Source organism: Eschrichtius robustus, chromosome 3, assembly GCF_028021215.1.
Source record: "Eschrichtius robustus isolate mEscRob2 chromosome 3, mEscRob2.pri, whole genome shotgun sequence".
NCBI classification, from domain to species: domain Eukaryota; kingdom Metazoa; phylum Chordata; class Mammalia; order Artiodactyla; family Eschrichtiidae; genus Eschrichtius; species Eschrichtius robustus.
Window position 1 is genome coordinate 33,255,317 of NC_090826.1, and position 20,169 is coordinate 33,275,485.

The 20,169-nt window shown below is 51.4% G+C and overlaps 1 protein-coding gene across 8 annotated transcripts in view; it reads right to left on the reverse strand.

Moving 5' to 3' along the window:
- Positions 1-1,699: 1,699 nt before the first annotated feature.
- RIMS3 (regulating synaptic membrane exocytosis 3) overlaps positions 1,700-20,169 on the reverse strand; it is a 39,807-nt gene continuing 21,337 nt past the window's right edge. For all 8 annotated transcript variants that reach the window (XM_068539623.1, XM_068539631.1, XM_068539624.1 and 5 more), the window contains 6 exons: positions 19,841-20,088; positions 14,356-14,497; positions 11,230-11,342; positions 8,577-8,678; positions 8,108-8,247; positions 1,700-7,391 (listed from right to left, as the gene is read on the reverse strand). In XM_068539623.1, coding sequence (XP_068395724.1) covers positions 7,179-7,391; positions 8,108-8,247; positions 8,577-8,678; positions 11,230-11,342; positions 14,356-14,497; positions 19,841-20,057 — 927 coding nt within the window. In that variant the 5' untranslated portion in view covers positions 20,058-20,088 and the 3' untranslated portion in view covers positions 1,700-7,178. The remainder of the gene's footprint in view (positions 7,392-8,107; positions 8,248-8,576; positions 8,679-11,229; positions 11,343-14,355; positions 14,498-19,840; positions 20,089-20,169) is intronic.

Genomic DNA, 20,169 nt, shown 5'->3' on the forward strand with positions numbered 1-20,169 from the left:
TATGTGCTTGTCGTTCCAGATTTCAAGGTAGCAGTTTGCCTTGCAGCATCAGTTCTCTGACAGGTCCAAGAAACATCATTGATTCTCCTTGCATTGATCTTAAAGAGAATATGTTAAGTGTTTTCATTAATATAATATTTACTATAGGTTTTTTGGTATATGTCTCTTATCGAATCAAGAAAGTTACCTTCTATTTGCCAGTAGTTTTATTACAAATAGGATTAAACCTTATAAAATGCTTTTTCTGCATTAGGATAATTATTTTTCTCCTTTAGTCTATTGATGTGGTGAATTACAGTGAATTTTTCTAATGAACCACCCCTGTATTCTGGGATTAACACCAGTTGATCATGATGTATCATTTTTTAATACACTATTGGACTTCATAGTTTGTATTTAGGATTTTTGAATCTACCTGGTTCTATTTCTATTTTCTTAGTATGGATTTTAGAATGGATACTTAAGGAAGATTGAAGTTATTCAATGTCTTTAGCCTCTAAGAACGTTCCAAGGACCAATTTATGTGCTACTATTCTCCAATATTTTAGTATATTTTTTAATTTTAAAAAGTAAGCATTATTATAGCTTTATAATGTATATATTAGTATTTACTAATCTTATTTCTTTGCTCACATTTCTTTCTTACATCTCAGCCTTTCCATCATTTCCTTTATAATAGTAAACATAGTAAATGCTATGTGCCAGGCACGTTCTGAGCACTTTAAACATATTACCTCACTTGAATCCCCCCAAAACCCTATGAGGTATGTACAATAGTCCTTCTGTCTGAAGAATTTCTCTGGATCTCAGTTTTTGTTGTCTGTCCCTCTTGTCTTTTTTTTCTTTTTTTTGAAAATTTTACTGGCTAGAAGCACAGAAGTTCTTAAATTCATGAGAGTGCATGAGATGTCTCAGAGAGCAGAAGTGGGAAAGAAGTAAAAGACAGAACCCTGGGGAGCACCAGAGCTTATATATAGGTCTCGTGGGCCTTACATCTAGAGGTGGTGCCCACTGGAACTTCAAGGCCAAGGGGCAGAGCCAAAGCAGTGGAGGTCACTCTGAAGGGCTCTTGGGATGGCAGATGTCCGCCTTTCCCCCGGCAAGCATGTGCTATGACATTGCTATACTTTGTCCATCTTCTGTACTCCCAGACCCAGTCCTAGGAGGACAATGGCACTGCCCAGAAGTGGCTGTGTCCCTCCTTGAGGGAGGGGAAGGAGTGTTCCAGGTGTCACAGCACTGGAGGTCAACAGCTATGTTTACTGCTTGTATCAGGTGTGGCTGAAATAAGCAAGAGTGCCCCAGCCACATGTCTGAGAAGAGCTACTGGACCCAAGAGCTCAGAAAGCAGCAGTGGGTCAAAAGCAGTGGCCTTAGCTCCATATTATCTTTCCCTCTATTTGGCTCTGGGCATCCTCTGTGGAATCTGTGGGAATAGAAGGCTTTGAGGGCTTGTAAACAGGGATCCTGGGAGACAGAGCCAGGAAGCTGCCTGGAACAGTCAGATTCCATGGCCCAATGACATCATTGTGGCAACAGATTTCCCAAACAGGAGTCAGAAGCCCAGGTCAGCCTTTTTCTGAAATGTACTTCTCTCTGCCTCTCAGACAAGGCATCTTCTTCCTCCTTGTTTAGTCACCTGGAACCCTGTTTTCTCTCTCCTAGAATTAAGAACCATCTTCAGAAAGCAACACATGAAACGATTTTCAAACGGACTTTAATCATCTTTTGCTGCCCAAATACTGTACATGCAGAAGCCATGTGAAGAATTTTCTCTTCAAGGGAATTGGCAAGAGTGTTGTAAGAAACAGCCGGCAGTCCTTCCCATCCATCCACCTGCCACCTGGGAGCCACGAGTTTGGAAAGATGCTGCACATAGAAAATGTATAGAGCACAGATATAAAAGGCTAATTGCTTCTTATCTAAACAGTGTGCTTCTCAGTCCCTATCTGCTCTCTCTCTTTGCAGGATGCATTTGGAAATTCTAAAAAAGGGGTTCTTGCCTCCTATGAATTTACATTCTAAAGGAGTGGATGGAATAATCAGGCCAACTTTTTCTAAGAAAGCAGCAGCCACTCTGCCTGCTGAGATGGTGTCTGGTAAAAGGCATTCTGGAGAAGAGTAATTTTTTGTTTCAAGAAGCAAAATACTTTGAAGGGAAATAAGTTCCCTCTCTCCTCCCATCAGAGAGCATCTCCCTTTAAAATTCTCCCATTTTCTCATTCTAGAAGCAGAAATGAGGACCAACCCAGCCTCATCTGCTGGTGGGGATACTGACCTACGCAGGATGCATCTGAGGTTGTGACATCACATCAGCACCTTGGAAAAAGTCCATTGTAGACAACCCTTAATTATCTCATTACGTAAGAAAACAACAACAAACCAGGAAGAGGTGGAAGAAGAAGAGTCTGTTAGGATTCCCAGAGTTCTTGTCGGAAGCAGCATCTGGGCATGGACGGGTGAGGACCTGCACCCAGCTTGGGCACCCGGGTCTGGAAGGAACCAGCCTGTGGAACCAGGTGCCAGGTGCACCAGGCTCACGACCCTCATCAACTCCAGATTAGACTCAAAACCTGGAGGGAACCATGGAGTAACTAGCAAATGCTCTGGTTTTGCACATGAGGAAGCTGAGGCCCAGAAAAGTGAGGAGTCTTGCACAAGTCTTCTCTGTATATAATAGCCTTTGATTCTCTGTAGCCAGCTGTCCAGGCCACTGACCATTGGGGCGGATGCTCTGTTGCCTTTGGAATTCCCAGGGCCCATTTCTCTTTGCCAAGCTCTCTGGAACCCAGTCCCAAGGACCCTTCCTGGCATCAGTGTGAGCTCCCAGGGAGGGCGAAGGCTCCTGTCCTTACTGGCCAAGTTTCCAATCAGAGCCTGGGAAGGTTTTCCCAGAGCAGTAACACTCATGCTTTTTGACAAGCATCCTCCCCAAGCCAGTCTGGGCCTCTGTGAGAATGCAAGTTTCCTTCACAGGCACAGCCTTGCTGGGCCCACAAAAGCCTGAGCTCAGGGTTTGGGGGAGGGGAAGTTGCTTTGCTACATGGAAAGATTAAGCCCTTTGTCAGAGAACGAGGTCCCACCATCGGGCATGCTGACACCTGAGCTGCACGTGTGCGGCTCAGCTGGCAGAGCTGGTGCCCGAGGAGGCCAAGTTGCTCTCTTTGGCATCACTGACATCGCTCTGAGATGCTCAGGCACTCTTTCAAAATAACCCTTTCCCAGCCAGACTAGGCTGATCCAGCCTCCATCAGGCCTCACTGGATCGGGCGGGGTTCCCCTGCCCTTCAGTCATGATTGCTTTGTTTTGATCCAATTTCTTCTGACCTGAGTGAAAAGCAGACTTGAAGGAGAAGGCAGGGGATGAGTCTATATTCCTATCTCCTTCCTGATCATTCAGTGAACGGTAATCCAGTATAGGAAGCAGCATTTTAAAGAACCTCTTTCTGTGTCAGGATATTGGAGAAGAAAACTCCAGGGAGAAGAAGAGAAAGGGAGCAGTCGGCAGGGCAGCAGGCCTCTTCTTTTCCCTCTCCTTGCAGCCACTGCAGAAACCCTGCTGGACCACCTCCTGGCCCTGAAGGACACGCCACCTGTCTCCACCATCAAGCAAAGGCAGCAATTGCTTGCACGGGCTTCGCACAGTGCAGGAAGCAATCAAAGAAGCGGAAGAGAAGCCTTCCTGAAGCCCTGATGCTTTCTGGGCTGAAGAAGATGGGGAATCGGAGGTATCAGGAGCTCTGGAGCCCTGGCGGGGGAGGAGCACGGCATCTCCTGGACAGCAGGGTGTGGAGCAAGAAGCCTGGTTGCGTGCCAGGGCTCCTGGTAACGCAGTCGAAGATTGTGCTACATTTCATTTCCAAAAAAGTACCCTTGGAGGGCTCTAGTGTCTTTAAAAGGGGTGGGAGGCTTCTGCTCTCCTCAAGGCTGGCAGTAAAGAAGAGCTCAGGCATGCTTGCCCTGGTGGGGGTCAGGCCCCTGGGAGAACCAGTGATCCCACGAGTGGTGAGCTAGAGGGGCACCCTCTCTCTCGGCCCCCTGAAATGCTGGCAGTGCCTGGGCTCGTTGCATACTGAGAGCCTCCTAAGGGCTCCTTTCCTAGGAGTGCTGGGTGGGGGGAGAGACTGGGTGGGGAGTAGTTTAGGAGGTGGCTTGACAAAGGGGATGTGATTCTTCAGGGAAGTACCAAGACTTGGCCCCATTTGCTGGAGCCTGATTCATACCAAAGACCCATCACAGACTTCCCTTTAGGGAAGGAGTCTATGAAGGAAGTGGGACAGATTGAACAGAGCAGAAACGTGAAGACAGATGTTCTGAATCATCTGTCATGGTTCCTGCCCTCAGCCCAGCATCGCTGCAGGGCCACTGCTGTCTCTGCCACATCTTCCACGAATCCTGCCTGAGCAGAGGAAGATGGAATGACAAAGAGCCCACCCTGTCATCAGCCCCAGGGTCCCCTGGGGTAAGGAGGGGGTATGTGGAGTCAGGACACTGCATCTAACAGTGTCTGGGGGGATCATGTTCCTTCCCTCCCTGCCATGCCTTCTTCAAGGGACAGGTGCTGCCCCCTCCAGGGAAGGCCAGCAGTCACATGTGTGCTCCCTCCTCTCCTGGGACAGGCTAGCTCCAGAACAGCTTTTCAAACAAGCCCCTGCCTCCAACCTTCCGCAGAGGCAAGGGGCCAGCAGCCTTCAGCTCCCCAGCAGCAGCCTCTGCTGGTAGCTCCTTCTGTCTTCCTGGGCCTCTAGAGGAATGAGGGTGACACCCCTCGCTGATACCCCCCATTCCCCGGGGGTAACCACGTGGTCTGCATATCACAGCTCGGTGCCACATCAGCAAATGCCTATGCTATCCTATGGGTCACTAATCATCCCACCACCCCAAAGGCATCAAGGATTTTCAGCCATTCTGAGGGTGGCTGCTCTGCATCACCCACAGGACACAGAAAGACGCTTGTGCAAGCGAGTTCCCACCCCCACTCCCCGCCCTGGGATCTAAGAGCGCAGAGCCCTTTGCCCTATTTTAGAAACATGAGAAATGCATGCGTTACCCAGTCTGACCCTAGGAGAGAATCTCTGCAGCAAGGGAAAACTCAGCCTAGCTGTCTCTCTCTCCACACCCACAAGGGTTCCCACCATCATAATACAGGAATGGAGTCTCCAGCAGGAGCCAGGAGCCCAGGAGCTTATCTTGTCCTTACTGCCCTCACCCACTTTTTGTCTGTGGGCAGGAGCAGTGGGGACCTGGCTTCTCCCCCTGGTTTTCACGGGAGGGAGGTGGCCAGGCCCTGGCTTCAGCCTAACGTGGGTCCTGCCAGAAAGGACCCCCCGGTGAGGATGGCTCTGTCTCAGCCTCTGTCTCCACCTGCCTGCCTCGGAATCCACCTCCAGGCCCATCTGGCTTCGCTTATGGATGGAGTCCAAGCACCTCTCCACGGATCCCCACATACGCGGGTTAGAGTCAGTGCAGCTCTCGGGGGTGATATCTGGGGAAGAGGCAGAGCGTGAGCCTGTCCCAGACCTTGACCCCTCCTGCTGCCTCTTTCCACCCCACCAGACATGAACCCAAGGGCTGCTGTGTCTACCTCCTGGGCAACCTCTTGCCTTTCATGCTAGACCTGAGGAAGGAGAGGGACAGATTTGGGCACTCCCGAGCCAGACTTCAGGATTCCCAGCAGACATCTCACAAGGTCCAGTCCAGGCCCTGATGCCCACCCCCAGGGCCCAGCTGTCCAATCAGGTCAGGGTTTGAGTGGCTTTGGGAAGCTCCAACCAGACAAGGGTGGAAAGAAAGCAGAGGCAGGCGTGGTGTCTACAGCAGGCCAGGCTACCCTCCAGAGGGCAGCGGCAGAGGGCAGGGGGCAGGGAGGCCGAGAGGGGTGAGTATTGCTTATACAGAGCTGGTGACTGTGATGGTCTAGAGTCTACAGCCAAGCTGTTCGTGGAGCCAGGAGGCTGAAGCCTCAGTGGATCTGAGCTCCCAGACATGGACCCTGGTCTGGAAAAGAGCAAAAAAAAAAAAAAAAGAAAAAAATAGAGCCCCCAATAGTCAACTTCATGCAGCTAATCCCCAAAGGTTGGACAGGATTCTCAGAGCAAGTCAGCCCCAGCCCTCCTCATTCCTGCCAGCAGCCCTGCCCTGGGCACATCCTCAACAAGCCAGGCCCCTCCAGGACGAGCCCAGGGGGGCACAGGGCCACCCTCAGGGCCTGGGATGGACACAGGTGCCGCCAGGGGCTGCCCACTTTGGCAGGTAACATCCCTATGAGGCCAACCTCTTGCATGTCAAGACCGTCCACTCCACACCACCTGGGGTCCACTGGGAGAGCTCCTTTGGCATGTCGCAGGTGAGGAGGCTTGGAGGGAAACAGGAGGTGAACAATTCTAAGGGAGGTACCAGCACTTTCCTCCAAGGTACCTGGCCTGCAACCCTGGGAACTGACACCTCCTTGAATCTCACTTGTAGGAAGGAGGTGGCGCCAGCCCGAGGGAGAAAGCGGTCTTTAAGCCCTCAGCTCCCCGGCATCGTCTGCCCCCCAGAGCCCTGGCCAGGGCGCTAGGTGAGATGCTACATGCTGTGGATGCATTCGGTGGGAAGAGCAGCCGGAGTGCTCAGTGAAGAGGAGGGGTGTCAGGGTTCCCAGAGGGGCCTCGGTGTGGCCAGCTGCAGTGGACGCTACATTCCTCAAAAAAGAGCAGAGGCGCTGGGAGAGGCAGAGGTGGAACAAAGAACAAGACAGAAAACTAAGCAGGGACCACCAAGAACAGGCACAGGCGGGGACACGCAGGTTCTGCCCTGAGCCTAGGACCAGGTGGGATGGACCAATGGCTGCGTCTCCCACTTCCACCCCTGGACTCAAGGGGAGTCCTGTCCACGCAACTCTCCTTTGGGTTTCTTTACAACGAGACACAGAGAGACATGGATTTCAGCCCATATAGTCACTAAGACCAAATACACCCAGACAAATGAACAGATCTAACATGGTCACACACAGACACACACACAAACACACACGCACACATACTAGAGTCTCCACTGCCAGCTGGGACAGGCCCAGTAGCCAACAGGCATGCAGCAAGGCAAGGGGTCCAGAAAGACGTGAAGACTATGTACAGGGGAGGAGACGGGGGGTGGCAGCACCCCTTCCCACACTGCATCCAGGCCTCTTCCTGAGGTCCTTAGGAGCATGAGGGGCTGGTGGCACTCTCCAGGGAGGACTGGGACAGGCGCCTGGTGAGGGAGCCGAGCGTAGAGTCTGCCACTGAGGACGTGGGGAAGAGTTTGTACCAGCCGGTGACCGCGGCACTCAGGTCCAGCTCGTCCAGCATGATCTGGGCCATGCCCATGAAGCACTTGTGGTCCATGCGGCCATAGTCTCCCCAGACGATCACCTGCCAGTGGGGAGGAAGAGAGAAGAGCTGAGCCACGTCTCCAACTCGAGGGCTGGGCAGTGGGCCCAGGAACCATGTAGAAGTTTTGCCAGGTCACAGATGGGGCAGAGAGAGGCAGAACTCACACTGACTTTGGGCAGCAACTTACTGAGCACTTAAGGTGTGCCAGGCTCGACCCTACAGACTTTATATACGTTATCTCAATTGTTACAACCATCTAGGTAGAGGTGCTATGTATTATTATTTCCACAAAAAGGAAATGTATCTCAGAGATGTTAATTAACTAACCCAAAGATACACAGTAATTGGTGGCATAGCTGGGATTAGAGCCTGGGTCTGACTTCCAGAGCTTCCCAGCATCCCAGGTGACAACCTTCCTAAGGGGGCTGCAGACTGAGAGTCCAGGACCTGGGTCACAGCTCCCGCTCTGCGGCTGGATCACAGTGGGACAATCAACATTAGCACCAGGTGGAAGAAGATGGTGGTCAAACCCTGCTTCTACCTACCAGCTGTGCAACCTGGGGGCAATCGAGTTATCCCCCCGAACCTTGGTGTCCTTATGAATCAACAGGGAGCAAAAACACCTTCACCGGGTTGTAACAAAAAATGGGTAAAGCATATTTAAGGCGTCTGGCACAAGATAAATCATAAATAAGACAAATTTTAAATCACAGTCTTTGAGAGTGGCCCCGCCCCACTGGCCCCATGACACTCACCTGCAGCACCTTGCCCTGGGGCCCCTCGTCAAAGAGCAGAGCCTGCTGGTACAGGGGATCACAGGTCTTCTTGGCCACCTTTGTCTTCTTCTTGGCCAAGCAGGCCCCGTTCTCAAGCAGGTAAACCTTGATATAGGTGGCTGAGGGATGGAAGAGAGCATGACGGGGAGGTGTCCAGGGGAAACTTCTGTGGCCCGCCCCATCCCCTAGCCTCCATGTGATCCTGGAGGGGAGCAGGATGAGCTGACCAGGGGACAGCAGGTGGAGAGACGGGCTCCAACACCGACTCCTCCGTCCTCCCCTCCCCCGCCCCCACTCACTGGCCTTCCAGGCAATCTGTGACTCCAGTGTTGAGAATACCGATTAGGCCAGTGGGGAGCTGGGACTCTCTAGACCCAGAACTCAGCTGTATATCCCTCCCTGGCAGGACCTCATTTCCACAGTCCCTCTCCCAGCTGCTCTGCTTCACCTGGGAGGGATTTGGAGCCTGGTTTGGGGGTCAGGCCCCGAGCCTCAATCACTTCCACCTCCAGCTGGCCGCTCCGGTCCATGATGGCAATGTGCACATCCCCTGCAAGGCAGAAGAGGGACAGTTCAGGCAGAGCCAGACCAAGGGGCAGGCCGGCCAGCCACCGTGCAGCACGCCAGTCTGCAGAGGATGTTCCAGCACTGGAAAGGGCACAAGATGGACAAAACTGTATGCGCCGGGGCTGCTCTCGGGAGACCACTTTAGAGCAGCTGAGAAATGCTTTGATAGGGCCCTTACAGTGGGATGGCGGCATGACCCTCAAGGGGCCTGTTTGGGGAACAACAAATGTAAGCCTGGTTATGGGCGGTGGAGGGGTGTTCTGCTTCACTGAGCAGAATAGCAAGTTTGGGCACAGAGCTTCCTGTATCAGGAAGACAGAGGGGAGGCTATGGGCTCAGTGGCTCTTCTTCACCTGCTACACAGTGGTCATCAGCCACTCCCCTAAATAAACATCAAACAAATATTTAAAGGATATCAGTTTGGAGAGACGTTGAGATACAAGCCTGCCCAGGACACGAGGCACGTCCTGGAAATGAGGGCCTGCTCGTACCCTTGATAAAGGATGTGGGGGAGGCAGCAGATGTCCCGGGAGCACAGAGTGAGAACTCCTCTCTGTGCCCCACAAAATGGATTATCCAGCTGGGGCAAGTTCTGTGTGTGGAGGCATATCAGTCGTCTGACTTCTAGAACTCTTGGCTTTGTTTGACACAGGTTAGCAGAATTTGTAATTCTGCACTAGTCACTTGGGACGTCCTTCAAAGGGGTGCAGAATCATAAGCCTGATGCAGAAAAACTAAAATGGGCCAGACTTTGGGTTTAGCCACCCATTTTAGATTCTCTGAGCCGTCATGCAACTGTTTGTATTTGCACACCTTGGAAGATGGAGATTTATGACTTTCAGGAGACATCCTGGAATTCATCCCTCTCCCTCTAGCTCTTCCTGACCTCCCCATGGGGAATAGGGAGGGGGAGGTCTCAGGAATTAATCTCCACGTCTCACTGTAACATCCCTAACAAGGTGAGCCAAGGCAAACCGGTCCTTCCCAGTTTAGGACACCAGGGGGCACCACACACAAGTGTTCTAGGCTGTGATGGCGTATTAGCCTTGTGGAAGTGGCTGATTCCTCTCACTGCCTCCCAGCCCTTGGCCCAAAGCAGACTATCCAGGCCCTTGAAAGCCTGAAAGCGGACTTCCCTGGTGGCGCAGTGGTTAAGAATCCGCCTGTCAATGCAGGGGACACGGGTTTGAGCCCTGGTCCGGGAAGATCCCACATGCCATTGAGCAACTAAGCCCCCGTGCCACAACTACGGAGCCTGTGCTCTAGAGCCCATGAGACACAACTACTGAGCCTGCGTGCTGCAACTACTGAAGCCCGTGTGCCTAGAGCCTGTGCTCCACAACAAGAGAAGCCACCGCAATGAGAAGCCCACGCACCGCAACGAAGACCCAACACAGCCAAAAATAAATAAATAAATAAATATATTTAAAAAAAAAAAAAAAAAGTCTGAAAGCAAGGGCTGGGAATTAGCCAAATCCCACCCAAGAGCCCAGTGGGAGCTGACATTCACCCTCTGAGGGTCCCTGTGGACCCCTCTTCCAGCAGACAAAGGCTCCTGTGTGAGCAGTTTAGAGGAAGACAGGGCAGTACAGTGGGAGGAGTCCTGGCCTGGAATGGAATGCCAGCTCCACCGCATGGCTCACAGCAGGGCTGTCTGCACTCAACTTCTTCATTTGCTGTGAGGTCAAAGGTTAGACACTGTCTATGTGAGGGCTGAGTGCAGACGTCTGGGTCAGACACTGCTCAGGTCAGACTGATGGGGAAGGAAGGGTGGAGGTGAGGAGGCATCTCTGGGGAAGCTAGCCTGGGAGTTGCTGCTTGAAGCCAACACAGCCAGGATCTAAGGGAGAGAGAGAGGGAGCGAGCCAGAACTGCAGCTAAAAGGACCAAGAATAGACTGTAGGGAGTACTTCCTAGCTGCAGAGAAGAAGGATGAGAAAATTACTAAAAGTCTTCTAGGTGTCAGGCACTGTTAGAAGTAACAAGTCAAATAAGACACAGTTCCTAAGGCGTAAATGAAATATTTCATGCGAAGCATCAAATAGGGACTCAATACATTGTCTTTAGATCGCAGAACTACGGCAGGCGTTATTATTCCCATCTTACAGATGAGGAAACCGAGGTTCAAAGAAGGGATGTGACTTGGCCAAGGTCCCACAGATAATCAGTGATGGAGCAGACTCCATGGATGTCAATGCCATGATGATTTTTGTTCACCATTTTATGCCTGGCACTTAGCACAGCGGGGCACACAGTAGGCGGTGAGAGAGTGGGTGAGTGTGTGGTGATGCGAGGGAGGGAATGTGCTGGAAAAGCTGCTGCAGGGCGGCTGGCAGAGAAAGGCTGCAACCCCTTTCCTCTAAGCTGCGGGAGGGATTGAGGAGTGCATGCTGACTCCTCCTCACTGGCACAAAAGCCCGAGTGAGGACTCCTTTCTGCTGCTTGCATTGCATCACGCAGGGCCCCCACTGAGCTCACCCTTTCTGCTGCGTGGCTGCCGTTGCCCCACTCACCCTGCCCTTGAGAAGACTCACCCATTGGTGGCGTTGCCAGCGTCTGTCGCCCGACAATCTGGGCTGGTCCCAGGCCATCCAGGAAATCGCTGAACTGGCTTTCACCTCCAAGCCGGGTGGTGGGGAAGATGAACCTGGAGAAGGAGGCGTGAGGTGCGTGAGGGCATCTGGATGGCGGGACGCAGTGGTTCTGCCCCTGGGGCACTGGGCACTCCCTCTGTGCCTCAACCTCCCCTCTACAACGTGCGAGTGTACTACTGTGGCTGGGGTCAAACAGAACTGTTCAGCTCTGCACGTTAAAGAAAAATACTTTGATGCCACTTGAGAAAAGAGACTAATAAACACACATAATCATGGTATTTAATCCTCAAGCGCCAGAATTTCTAAGGTGACCCTGAAAAGGCAGGGCTTGCTGGACACTTGCATCCTCACCAGGGGGTGTTAATGCCAAGAACCAGAGACAAAGGCCAGAAATTTCAATCCCCGGAACAAGTTCTAAGAACTGAGTTTGAGTTGACTATAAGTTTGAAATCCAAGTCAATAATGTGAGGTGGTATCCAAAACAGCAACTGAGACCAAAATAACACAATTTCAGGTTTGAGATTAATGACAAGTGATGGTGGGTGGCCCATGGCTGTGGGGAGCCTGGAAATAGTAACAGAAAAAACTGACAGTGATTGAAATTTGGCCAGATGCCAACAGCGCACTAAATGCTCCACTGTATCATTTAACCCTTACCACCACTGTGGGTGGCAGGAGCTATTATCCAGTTTTACAGATGAGACAACAGAGGCTCCAAACGGTAAGAGGCTTGCCTTGCCTACAAAACAGAGATGAAACCCAACTCATACAGGGTGATGGTGAGGATTAGGGCAGATGGTGCAGGAGCAGTTCCAGACAAACAGGAAACAATCAGCGGCAGTTATTGAGGCTGTTGGTGTGATCATCATGGGAAATGTGCTACTTTTGCATGTCCTCAAGCCTAGATGTTCTGGGGAGCCCAGCAGAGAAAGGACAGGTGAGGGAGGGCTGGCCCAGAACTGCCCAGAGGCTACAATGGACCAAAGAAAGTTCTAAGATCTCCTAGAATAGACCAGGCTCCTGCCTAGAGAGAGAAAATGTTGTCCCAGAACCAATCCCCTGTTGGACCATTTGGCCTGAGTCCCCCTTGGCCAGAGACAGGCAGGAAGGGGAGACAGGCTACATACACTTATTGGAAAGGACCTGTGTCTCTCCTCTACCAGGCTCAGCCTTCACACCCCAGGAAGGGGCTTCAAGGCCCATCCATTTTTATTGGCCACAGTCAGCAATAGCCTAATATCACATTTTTAGGATAATGGGATCTGAAAAGGTTAAATGAATAGCCAAGATATGGAAGCAAACTAAGTGTCTATCAACAGATGAATGGATAAAGAAGATGTGATATATATATATCACATATATATACAGATGTGACATATATATATATATATATATGATGGAATATGACTCAGCCATAAAAAAGAATGAAATAATGCCATTTGCAGCAACATGGATGGACCTAGAGATTATCATACTAAGTGAAGTAAGTCAGACAGAGAAAGACAAATATCATATGATATCACTTTTATGTGGAATCTAAAAAATAGTACAAATAAACTTATTTGCAAAACAGAAACAGACTCACAGGTATAGAAAACAAACTTATGGTTACCAAAGGAGAGGGAAGGAGGGATAAACTGGGAATATGGGATTAATAGATACATATTACTATATTAAAAAATAAACAACAAGGACCTACTGTATAGCACAGGGAACTACCTTCAATATCTTGTAATAAACTCTAATAGAAAAGAATCAAAAAAGAATATATATATATATATATATATATACACACACATATATACGTATAACCGAATCACTTTCCTGTACACCTGAAACTAACATAATACTGTAAATCAACTATACTTCAATTAAAAAAAGAAAGAGAGAAAGGATAACAACTATAACAAAAAGAAATGTAGATTCTTGAGGTCACAGAATTTCAAGAGCTTAGTAGAGAGTGTGTGGAGATTGTGAAAAAAGGTTTTAGGGTCAGATGTCCTTAATTCAAATCCTAACTCCACCACCACTTAATAGCTGTGACCTTGGAAAGGTACCATACCCTCTTCCTGTGCCTCAGTTTCTCCACTTGTAAAATGGAAATAATGGTAGTACCAATATCCCTCAGGGTTGTTGTATTAAATGAGACACTGTTTTTGGCCTGATAGTGGCTGGTAGGTCCCAGAGTAAGAGGCACTGATCTGAAGTGCCATTCTGCATACGGTAAATCCTAGCAGCTACTCACATTCATAGAAGCAGGCATAGTAGCAAGACACGTGATCATAGAATTTAAATAATATAGCCACAGAATCCTGAAATCATTGGGCCTTGATGAAGCTGATTCAGAAAATCTTAATCATATAACTATCATTTCATAGATTTAGAAGAGATCCAAGGGAATATCTAACCCAGAGACTTTCAAATTTTTGACTGCAACCCATATGCATATGTAAGAAATACATTTAACGTCATAGACCTACGTGCATCTATACATCTATCTATCTATTGAAAAGTTCACAAGGTAATTTTTCCTTCCTCCATAGGATACATCTGAATTTCCTATTTCCTTTTCTAATGCTGGTTTTGACCCACTAAACAGATTTTACTTCCTGCCTGTGAGTCATCATCCAGTTTGAAAAACAGTGATCTAGTCCAAACTCCTGCCCTAAGCTCCAAGCAAGTCCACCTGTGAGAACTCCATTCAGCTGAGCTGTAACAACTGTTTCAGATTTAAAAGATTTTAGGATCCCATTTTCCTTTCCAACCCTTTCCTCTGGAGCAGGATGGTATGGAGGTCTTGGGAGGTGGGAGGCATGAAACATACTGGTGGGATGAACTGCTCCTGGGCCACTGGGGTATTCTGACGGGAAACAGAGGCCGGCCCAGAGCAATAGGAAGACTGGGACCCAGGCAGCGGGTGTCCAGGGGAGGGGGACAGAGGGAGGCGGGGATACAGAGGAACTCAGATAATTGGGCTGGAAACGCAAGCAGATTTTCCAGCCCTGTGCCTGTGACCAGAGGACCCAGGTGGAGGGTGGGTACACGGTGGGGGTGGGCTGAACGCACGTGCCATCGGAGCTATTGCTGTTGGTGCTCCCGTCCGTGGACTCCCGGCTGCCCTGGCGAGGGACCCGACTCCGCATCTCCACGGCAACACCCGTCTCCGTGCTCCGCCGGATGTTGCTGCGCAGTTTCTTGGTGGCCCCCTCTGTGACACCCCCCGAAGCACAGAGAAGGAACAGGTTAGATCACTGAGGAGGCTTCTCCGAGATCACTGCTAAAGTCATCCTCTTGGGAGGGGACAGGATAGGCAGGGCTCTGACTGGAGGCAGGGCCACTGCTGAGATGACCTCTAGAGCCGGTCTGCAGCCTGACCCCTGGCCCTGCTCAGGGCAGTGACGCAGACAAAGTAGACTAGAAGGATGGCTGGAGGCAGAGTGGAGATGGTGGGGCTACGGGTGGGGAGTCAGCAGGCAGTGCTCAGCCCTGCAGCCCTCCACCCTCAGTCTCCTTCCTGCCAGGCTCCCCTGACCCACACCTTGCCACTCAATTTCAGCCCTTGCCCCAAAGGGTTAAGTTTCTTCTTCTGGAAAGTTTGCCTTCTCTGGAATTTCCAGATTTGCTTTTCCTCTTCCAGGTACTCTCCTGAACCCTGTCACTCCCAGACATCACAACCCACCTCTGTGATACCTTCACAGGTCCTATAAAAAACAAACCAACCCATGTGAATCCTGACCACTGGCAAACTAACACCCATTCTCAAGGTGGGTCTGAATGTGGAGGGGCATGTGTGTGGAGACGTGGAGAAGCCACTAGAAAAATAAGACTGAGAGAGAGACTCCTAGGCTGACCTGAACTGACTTTGGCTTTGAGGGAGAGGTCTGCAGAAGAACCTCAGAAGCTGTGTGGTGAGAGCTCACCCCCAGTGTCTCTGTAGCTCCTGTTCGGGGGGCCCTCTACCCCTAGGTCCCCTCTTCAGCCTTGCATGGAACATGGGGCACTTTGCCTCTCCTAGCAGCGCACCATCCTGCCTGGGTTTCCATGGCAACCTCCTCAGCACTGCAGTGTGGTCCCTTTAGACACTCTCTCTGCCTGGCGGGGGCGGGGGGGTGGCGGGGGGGGGGGCAGACAGAAGACGGGTTGTGGGTTTTCAGGGACTTCCCCTCCTGAAGCTTGGCTGCCTGAGGCGCTTGATGGGGAGGGAAGTGACGCTCAGATAGGGACTATACCAAAGGAGCCTTTTGCTGTCACTGGTTAGAGGTCCAGGCAAATTAAGAGTGGAGTTGCTTACAGGGATGGGGAGAGGCCAGGGTGAGGCAGGCAGCACAGCCCCTGAAAGCAGCAGGGAAGGGGGAGCTGGTTACCTTGGAAATTCCCTCTCCCACTAACACCCAACGGTGGGTTGGGAGGGGACGTTCGAGACCCCAGCCTGGGAAAAGGGGGACTTTATTCCTCCTGCTTTGCCCTACTTATCTTTCAGGAAGTCCCATCGGGAGAGGAAAGGCTGAGAGGATGGGATGGGGGGACTGGGAGTGGGGTGCTGTAAGGAGGAATGTCTTCCCTGAAACCACCCCAGCTTCTGGGATATTGGAACAGCTACTACCCAGGAATCAGTGAGACCATCAACGTGTCTGTCTCTCTTACACACACACACACACCCCCCACACAGAGTCTTATTAGCTCATGCATATTTCTTTCACACAGGCATAAGCAGACACACACGAGTGCCAACAATCACATATGTTTATACAGTGATCTCACATACAAGGTCACGTGTATGTTCATATAACAGTCACACAGCCACAAATGGTCTTACCAAGTCTTAGTCATACGTACACATGACACAGCGTGCCACACACATGTGACCTTCACACCATAATAACACTAGGAGCTGAACCCATCCGCTCAATCACACACATAGATGCAAACCCACAAATGGTGTGTGACCCAGCACACACAGAGGGCTGGGCAATAATTGTGGGTGGGGGGGACTTGCCCTGTCCCTTGCTCCTAACTGCCACATCCCCTCTAATCCGATTAGAAGACAGAAGGGCCTGTGGGGGCCACACTTCACCCTCCTTCTCCTCAAACCCCCCCAACATACACCCTGAGCTGAAGTCAGAGCCTCACCACCTCATGACCCCAATCCCCCGTCTTCTAGAGCTTAGGAAAGCTTTGACCCATTTGGGAGAAAATTTACCTTCTTTGGTCTGGCCAACCTACTGTGAGCCACTGGGTAGGGAAGTTACAGAATCCTGAAATGCCATTTCACAGATGGGGAACCTAAAGTCCAAGCACCCATAGAGCTGGGGCTAGACCCTAGGCCCACTGACTCCCAGTTCACTGATATGCTACTTTTCACTCCCCTCCACCAACTCCACACTGTTTTGAGATGTGATTCAGCAGAGATTAAGTTCCATGTCTCTGGGTGAGGAGGAAGGTCTTGCAAACTCAGAGAAAATTCCTCTACTGGTTTCATACCTGTCCAGTCTCTGAACTCTGTTGATCTGGGGAGTAACTTCATGTAGCCTCTCTCCCTAGAGAACTGGACCAAGTTGCTTGCAATAATTCTGTGGTCCTTGGAGACCAAAAGACTCCAGGGACCATCCCATCTGTCCCACCATGAACAAGGGAGAGGAAAACACAGCCTCCAGCAGCACTCCCCATGGGATCTCCTGGAATGATCCTGAGCCCTCGCCCCAGCCTGGTCCAGGGCCCAGAGACTAGGAGGGGAGAGCCACTGTCCTTGGTACTGAAAAGAGAAGCTCCATTTGGGCAAAGGCAAGGACAGCCCAGGATGGCCCTGTGTAGACCCAGCCTAAGGCCAGGCCAGAACCCACCTGTGTCCTGGGAGCCCAAAGATCTGACCCCACCTTCCTCTCTGCTCCCACAACTTAAAGAATGTTAAATCTAGAAGGAAGCTGGGAGACAGCCTTTTAAGCTCCATTTTACAGAAGAGGAAACTGAGGCCCAGTGGGAAAGTGACTCTACCAAGGTCCCATGAGGAGTTAGAGCCAGGACTAGTCCTCTAAAGTTTCAGGGTGAGTTTCTGGAAGGCAATTCTAGGGCAACATAAGGAATAAGATGGAAGAGGCAGGCAGGCAGAGGGCAGGGGAACTAGAGGGGAGGCTGGCGCAATAGACCAGGCTTTGAAACAAAGAGGATAGGATGGGTGGGGCTCAAGCCAATGAGCAGTATGGAGGACCTGGGAAGGGCAGACTCATAGCCCAGAAGATTGGGTCCTGGAGAGGAGTTCCTCCCCACTTCACACAGCTCCGCCCTGCAGGGAACTGAGCCATCCCACCGGGGGCAGTAGGGTCACCCTGCTAGGATCTTATCCCAGAACAGTTTGCGGGGCCAATGCCCACAGTGATCGGCCCCATACCTCCCTCTGAGGCCAGACCCAGGATGGCGCTTTAAGCTGGGACACTGGCAACCTCAAGGCCTGGGAGAACAAAATGGGGACAAGTAATTATGAAGAGGAGAGGAGTATTCTACAAGCAAGGGGCAGAGCTGTGGAGGCCAGAGAAGTCACTTTTTTTTTGGCCCTCTGTGTCCCCATGGGTAATAATAACACCAACAATTTACCAAGTGTCTAGTACGTGCCAGGCAAGAGGCTGGGTACCTTTACACATCCTGTCTTATTCAATCCCCCGGACAACACAGCAAGGCATGTATTATTGTCCTTATTCTACAAACGAGGAAGCGGGCTCAGAGAGGTGAAGTAACTTGCCCAAGTCGCCCAGCTAGTAAATGACAGGGTGTATCTCTGAAGGCCAATTTGAAGTCCTTCTCCAAAAAAGTGCCTTCTCGTCTCCAGGCTCAGATGCCTCATCAATAAAATGAGCACATCAGACCAGAGGATCTCCAGATCCCCAGGGCCCCTTCCTGCTCTGACATTTGGCAACTGGATGATTCAGAGAGACCTTTGGTTAGAAGGGCAGTGGGCAATTCCCCTGGCTCCCCAGGCATTCAGCCACGCCCTTGCATACCGCAGAGACAAGTGATCTGGAAGCCCCATCATCGTTCATTTTCCCTCAAGGCTGGAGGTCATCCTGGTGTCTGCTCCAATCCCTGCCTGCTGACTGTGGAGCCTAGGTAGGTGGACAGTCCCAGGCAGATCACTGATATGTCTCACAGTGACTCAGGCACCTGTCCTGGCCTTGGAAGACTGTCCCTCCAAATCATTTGGGCATGAAGAGACCTTTGGGTCTGAAGCTGAATCAGCCGATTCAGCCAGAGATCAGCAGGGCTTGGTTTCCTGAAGCCAGACTCCTGGGGGCCCTCCTAATCTTAGTCCCCCAACCTTAATGCCACCCCCTTGGTCCTGTCCCAGCCGAACTCCTGGATTCCTAGATCCCCATCTTCCTGTCTCCCTAGTGTCAAGCATATTCACAGGGGCCATGCTCATCCTGGGGCACTCATAATCTCAAGCCCCGTCCCCATCTAGCATTTCTCTGAGCCAGAAACCATATCGCAGCTTGATTGCTGGAAAAGACCATCCCACATGCTCCTGTGGAGGGCTTTGTAAAAATCTATTTTAAGGCCTGGAAAAGTCCCCCAGCCCCAGCCCCAGCTGGGAGTCTTGATGGGCATTCTCCCCGGATCCTCCAGTGCCCCACCCCCTCACCACCCGCATCCAGCGGCCTATTTGAAGGTTTCTTAGGGAAGTTGTTACTCTGAGCAAAATAAGCAGGAAGAGATTTTAAAACAAAACCAGCTGGTGTCTGGGCTGATGCCACAAAGTGAGGAGGTCTTGGTGGGGGGATGACGTGAGCTCCAGGTGTGACTGCGTGTGACAAGGTGGGTCACCGGCCAGGCTGAGCATAAGTAGGATTCTATAACCAGCTGTCTGAGAAAGCATGCTGTATTTATCAGGAGGTAGCTGTGAAGGTAGTGTGTGAATGTGGCTTTGTGAGGTACATGCGTACACACGTGATGTGTTTCTATGACCACAGGCCACTGAGTGTGCATGTGCGTTTAAGGGTAGGTTTCCTGAGCAATTGAGCATGCTATTTATGTGATTATGCAAGGCATGTGTCTTTGTATGTGTGTGTCTCTCTCGTGGCTTTGTAACATATGCGTGCAGCTACTTGTACTTAGGAAACTCGAAGATTACAGGTGAGACTGAATCTCGTAGATGTTTCTGTGAAGCTGTGGTGTCACTCAGCACGGTGCCAGGAATATGATGGCTGCTTAAGGAGTAACTGCTGCTAAGTGTGTAAGTCTGTGCAGAGGCAGCAGAGTACCAAGGTTAGGAGCGTGAACTCGGGAGCCCAATGCTGGGGTTTGAACCCAGACTCCACCACCTACTAGCTGTATAGTTTGGGGCATCTTACTTCCCTTCTCTGTGCTCCAGTACCCTCCACATAGAGTTACAGAAGGGGTCAGTGAGTAGGACACGGACTAGACCCAGAGCAGCACCTGGTACATGGTAAGTGCAACATAAAGATGTGTGGGGGTGGGAGTGCCCACCCGTGAGAACCGCCCCTGGGCGCCCCGTCACTGTGAGGGGCCCCGCCCCAGCGCGGGGGTGCCCCACACCCCTCACCAGCCTGGGGGAGCTGGAGGGTGCTCCTGTTCCACTGGGTCAGGCCCACGATGGCCACCATCTTGGCCCCGAGGCTGCTGCGCCGCTTCTTGGCGGTGGTGGTCCCGGTCCTGTCCCCAGCCTGCTGGGATCCGCAGATTTCGCCGCTGATGCTGGAGCTCCGCACCACGTTCCTGGAGGCGGCAGCTGAGGCCGGACCTGGCTCCCCGTTAAACATGATCCACGGGGCGGCGGGGCCTCAGGCAACCCTGTGGGGCAGCGGGAGAGACAAAGGGGTCCCACGTCAGACCCTGGGCCCCTCTACCGCCGCCCCACCCCTTCCTAGCTGT